Source organism: Nothoprocta perdicaria, unplaced genomic scaffold, assembly GCF_003342845.1.
Source record: "Nothoprocta perdicaria isolate Ctin4 unplaced genomic scaffold, notPer1 scaffold_445, whole genome shotgun sequence".
NCBI lineage: Eukaryota > Metazoa > Chordata > Aves > Tinamiformes > Tinamidae > Nothoprocta > Nothoprocta perdicaria.
This window is the reverse complement of record NW_020455694.1, coordinates 186711-192061: the sequence shown is the minus strand read 5'-3', so window position 1 is coordinate 192061 and position 5351 is coordinate 186711. Positions and strand designations below refer to the sequence as shown.

General features: G+C 58.3%; 2 protein-coding genes across 2 annotated transcripts in view; both read right to left on the bottom strand.

Moving 5' to 3' along the window:
• REST (RE1 silencing transcription factor) overlaps nucleotides 1-1050 on the bottom strand; it is an 8697-nt gene extending 7647 nt beyond the window's left edge. Inside the window, exon 1 of the mRNA XM_026046480.1 lies at nucleotides 1033-1050. Within this exon, the coding sequence (XP_025902265.1) occupies nucleotides 1033-1050 (18 nt within the window). The remainder of the gene's footprint in view (nucleotides 1-1032) is intronic.
• A 114-nt stretch (nucleotides 1051-1164) lies between these two features.
• Nucleotides 1165-5351, bottom strand: part of SARAF (store-operated calcium entry associated regulatory factor) — a 4697-nt gene continuing 510 nt past the window's right edge. Inside the window, exons 2-6 of the mRNA XM_026046479.1 lie at nucleotides 5297-5347; nucleotides 4328-4712; nucleotides 3320-3428; nucleotides 2055-2152; nucleotides 1165-1934 (exon numbers count right to left, since the gene is read on the bottom strand). Of these exons, the coding sequence (XP_025902264.1) occupies nucleotides 1909-1934; nucleotides 2055-2152; nucleotides 3320-3428; nucleotides 4328-4712; nucleotides 5297-5347 (669 nt within the window). The 3' untranslated portion in view covers nucleotides 1165-1908. The remainder of the gene's footprint in view (nucleotides 1935-2054; nucleotides 2153-3319; nucleotides 3429-4327; nucleotides 4713-5296; nucleotides 5348-5351) is intronic.

Below are 5351 nucleotides of genomic sequence, written 5' to 3'. Positions count from 1 at the left end.
GCCGCGCGGCCACGCCCACAACTCTGTTCGACACGCCCACCGTTCCGCCGGCACCACCTACTGCCGCCTGGCCACACCCACAGCCTAGCCGCACCCCGCCCCTCGCCGGCACGGCCACACCCACCGCCCTGCCTGGCTCCGCCTCCCGCCGGCTGCGCCACGCCCACCACAGTCACTCCGTGGCCCCGCAGCCCCGCCCCGCCCCTCAGTGGGCCCCGCCCCAGCCCCCTGGCCACGCCCCCCGGGGCTGTCACGTGGGCAAGGGCAGCCGCCGTCTCCTCATGGCGGAAACCGTTTTTTTGGGGGTTTTTTTCTTTTTGCGGAAAACGGAGCTTTCCCCGCTTTTCCCCCGGCCTTCCCGCGCAGAGCCCGCGCCCGGCCGCCTCTCCTGCAGCGCAGAGGAATATCCACTGATCGTGCCTCCGACCGCGGGCGCCGCTGCCAGAAGCGGCGGGTAGGCCCGTCCTCCCCATGGAAAAAGAGCAGGGGATTTTCCCTGACATCCAAACGGGAACGGGAGCGTTTCAGGCCATGGAATCCCGCCAGGAACAGACGGGACACGTCCCTTCCCCCTCCCGGAGGCCGAGACGTCTGCAAGCCCCACTGGCAGCAGCGGGGTTGGTGCCCGCGGCTCCAGCCCCACTGCGCACGTGGGGCGGACGCAGCCACAGCAAGGGGGCTGTCCCCAGAATGGGGGGTCCCCCCGCACCCGAGCGCACGGCCAGGGACCCACAGGCCTCCCCGCGCTGTTAGAAACAGTCACAGAGTCGCCAGGTTCACGCAGCACAACAGGGGCAATGAGAACTCGACCCCAAACACGTTACAGCTCACCGGAATTGGGGATCCAGCTCTAGGCTGCAGGCAGTAAACAGGCAGTAAACGAGACAGGCAGTAAAAACAAACAAAGTTTCACCGTTAATATAGCTGGTTCAGAGTTACCACAATTAGTTTCAGACTGAATTACRCTCACAAGCAGAAGCTACACAGTAAATTGCCATTCACCTCCTCCCCTGCGCCCAGCCCTTCGCCTACTGACGGACTCCCATTCATTCCTTGACACCACTTCAATGGGAAAACTGAGGGCATTCGCAGAGCTCTGCGTCTCCTTGCGCTGCACGGTGTCTCACTGGGCTCCTCTGCTGAGCCTTAGGGCTGCACCGTGCCAGGGAAGCCACCAGCTTCCAAGGGAGGATTCTCCCTTTCCACTCGCCATCTGCCGCTCTGCTCAGCTCTGCCCTGCACAAGTGGCAGGAAATAACAAAAAAACAGGACACACGACTCGAGCCTTTCACATTGAAGCCTTCACAGCGCTGCTAAGGTTCACAGTTAAAACAAAAGCATTCCCAAAACCTACGGCTTTCACGGGGGGATAAAGCGCCCGTGAGGTGCTCTCTCCGCTAGGGAAAGGTCTAGGCCACACACACACGCACTTAGTTTTAGCAGCCAAGCCCAAGGAGGCGGCAGCCCTCAGRTATCGGGCGGAGCATGTGCGAGTCCTCCCAGGTGCTGGGTCACAGAGGAAAGTAAAACAGAAAACAGCCCAAATTCGGGCAAATTCCAGCTTGAATGGTGTTTAACCCAGAGTATACGAGTGAGCACCTGGCTTGGAAAACCTGCTGAGGTCCCACGTGACATCGTCAGCCAAGAACAGGCAACCGCGTCCTCCTTTGCTTGGAAGTGCTCATTTTGTACCTTATACCGAGTTGTTTTCCCAAACAGTGGATGTTCCAGTACCCGCAGCACCCTGAAGAACAAGAGCCCGCTTTTCCACAGGGAAAAAGGAATTATTTGCTCAGTCCCGCCCAGCTMATCTCCCCTTCACGCCCAGAGCTCGCTGCAGACACAGAGGTGCCGGTGCACGCAGGGAGGGCCGAGCTTCGCCGCCGAGGAGCAGCTCCGCCGCGCGCTTCATCTTCGCCTCGTGCCGCCRAAGCCTGCGGAGGGCAAAACACAGAGCGGTCGGAGCCGCGCCGAGGGCTCGTGACCAGGGAGAAAGGGGCCCGGAGGCCGAGGCGGGACAGGGAAGGGAGCGGGGCACGTGCGAGGYGCCTTACCCGAGGCGGTCCTGGTCCCGGAGGCGCCGGCGCACGCGGTGCCGCTCGGCTGCCCGCGCGCCGCCCACGCGTCCAACGGCGGCGCCGACGGCTGCGTCCTGCGGAGAGGGGGACAAAGGGATCCGTGGGGCTGGGGAGCCCTGGCAGGGCGGCACCGACCCCCGGAACAGCCCTTCCCGGCCGCCCCGCTCGGAGCTCGGACAGCAGCKGGGAGAGCTGCTCCCTCTGTGCCCAACAGCCACGCGGCTTCCCAAAAATACAGCACATCCAGCCCATCAGGGCCAGCTGCACCAGGCACAARAAGTCCCCACACAGCCACCTGGAACAGCCGGGCCGAGGAGGCCACCACATCACGGGCTCCGGCTCGGGCCTGCATTTGCTCCGGGGGCTACGGAATGGGCTGCTGCGGAAGCTCGGGCTGCTGGCCCGCTTTCTGGAGCGGGTGTTTTGGAAGCAATGTCAGAAACAATGAGCAGGAAAAGAAATATCTGTGCCAAATGAGCCMGAATTAGAAATTTTATTTGTATATTTGAGCCCGAGTGCTCAGTCAGGCCACTTGTTATCTCAAGCACTAAGAACAGGCCAGTGAAACAAGGGAAATGAAACAATCCATATATAGACCTCATATCTAACATCAAGGATGCTTTTAATTCTCTTTACCTTCCAAGGATCCTCAGTGAGGCCAACAGAGCAAGGCACAACCTYTCATCCTTTAAGGATCAAAACCCTCCTCCTCTAAGTGAATTCACAGGCAATTTCTACTTCTGATGGAATCAGCTGGCATTTCACCTCACTCGACTCCACACGGCACCAAAACYGCCCACCGGGCACTTTTTTCCTCATCCTTCAGAAAACCTCCCTGTTCCCAAGCTCTCCTTCATTAGGAGCCAGGCTGTCCTGCTCAGGCTTCCGGACCCAGCTGCCTTTCCCGGCAGGCAGGTGCTGGAGCACAGCCTGCCCACGCAGCCTCTCCTGCTCCCACACCTGCAGTATAAAGCACTCGGGGCTCTACAGAACCAGTTACACCAGTTACAGAAGGGGGACTGATATAGAGTTATTGGATAAACAGCACAAACTACACTGGAGCAGCCTGGGTCTTGAGTGCCCTCAAATGCTCTCCCAAAAAAATGTCTGAAGCTGCMTCACTGCTTGGAGCAGTCCCAACCTGCTCTAGCAATAGGAATTTAGAGTCTGAATGACAYGTAAAAAGAAAAAWAAAGCATAAATCCTTGAGCTCACAACAGGAGGGACAGCTTATATCTTACCTGTGACTGCCAGCCAAGTAGCCTAGCAAACCTCCTGCTCCTAATCCAGTCCAAAATCCTGGTCCGGAGTTGGCTCCATGATTGAAGTGAGTCCCAAAGGTGTCAGGCTCTTAAGGCAAGTGGGAAAGAGGAAACACATCAGTCCATGGCACCTAATCCTCGYGCCAGATACTGCAACAGCACCCGCTCTGCCTCCTTAACAGGAAATTAGGCATCAAATTCCCGTTCATTTCAGTTACAGAGTGAGCCTAACACGAAAGCTGTTAAAAAGCAGGAAAAACAGATACCAAAAATGCCACCAGCAGCGCAGGAAAGCTGCTTTACGCTAAAAGCTACCCTGCAGCCCTGATGATTGCAAAACACCMGCAGCCCTTCCTTGCAAAGCTGTGAACATCAGGTAGGAGGGAAAAAATAAAGATAAAACGAAAAAAGAGGCTCGAATTCACAGCTCGGGGACAAAAGTCAAGTATCTTGAGGAATCCTGCGGCAAAGCTGTTGTTGTGCAAGAGTCAGCACCTTGACAAACACCTGATCGTGGTTTGCAAGAAAAGCTGCGGAATCAAAGCTGAAACTCTTTGTTTGTTTGGGTATTGGAAAAATGAGAGCAAAAACACGGTGTGGTTAAAGTTTAAACATAATTTGTAATAAAGTATAAAAAATAAGGCGTGAAATATTTAGGGAGASCAGAGATCTTTTACATAAGAGTTGCACCTGGCTCCATTTCTGTTCTTTCAACTGGTGTGGGTTGTTTGAGGTCACTGACTACAGAAACACAGAGGTGCAACAACCACCTGGGGCTGCCTCCCAAACTCAGGAAGTTTTCCTCCTGGCTTCGTGTTTCAGAAGCGGCCTCAGCGCAGGGGAATCCCGAGAGGAAAAGCCGATGGGAGGCATTSAAAGTGCCGGGGCTCTCAACGGGTGCTCTAGACATCCCGATTTTGGGTATTAACCCCCAGGAAACACTGCCAGCCTCCCGCTCGCCGCCCCACGTTAGCCTTGGGGCCCTACCTGTGAAGGTGGCTTTGAAGCCGGGCGGAGGGGGCGCCTGGCGGCCCTGCCAGGAAGGCCCGGAGAAGCCGTCGCTGAAGCTCCGTGGGGGCTGCTGCTCGCTCAGGAAGAGCCTGTAAACTCCGTACGCCAGAGCCAGGAGAACCAGCAGCACGACCGCCCCGGGGACCGACTCCAGGGAATCCTTCCTCGGCRGATAGGGGCCGGAGCCGAAGCCTGCGGAGCCCCTGGCCCTCCTCTCGCCCTCCTCGGTGAGCTCCAGGCTGAAGAGCAGCCCGCAGGACCCCTCCAGGATGTAGGGGTCGTCGGGGTAGTCGTAGCCCTCGCAGCTCACCTCGATGTCTCCGAAGCGGTAGCTGCTTTCCAACTCGGCCTTGCACTCCCACTGCAAAACCCAGAGGAACGTCACCCTGAGACGAGAGGTCTCGGAGACGGGAACAACTGCTTGCGCCTTCACAAATACCCCAGGGAATAACACGTTAACTATTAACGAGTTGTTCAAGAGGCCACAAGCRAAGGAACCTGTGGAAACACTTCGGAGTTCAAAATTACTTAGGGGAGGTGTTTTAAAGCTGGGAGAACTGGAGGAATCTGCTGGTTTGGGGCACGGAGAGCGGTGCCCGTGAACCAGCTCTACACGGAGCCGGTTGCTCCAAGACTCCTTCAGCAGCACCGCTGGTTGTGACAACAACCTGCGCCCTGCGCAGCGGGGAGCCCGTAAGCTGGGGAGCGGGTCCCCGTGGGGAGTGGGTGCCCGTGGGGAAGCCCGAAATCCAACGCACGGTCRCCCACTTATTCATAAGGAAATGAAAGCGAGCCGTGATACGCGCGCAAGGGCACCGCCGGCAACCAGGCCGTGCCTCAACGGGGCAGTTCAGCGGCCTCAAGAACGGTCCCGGCTCTCCCTGCAGGCCGGAGGGAGGCAGCGCCGGCCGCCCCGCGCCGCGGGAGCCCCGCGCAGCCCCGCACCTGCACGTGGCGCCCGTCCGCGCCGCGGTTGTAGCACTGCGCCACGGCCGGGGCG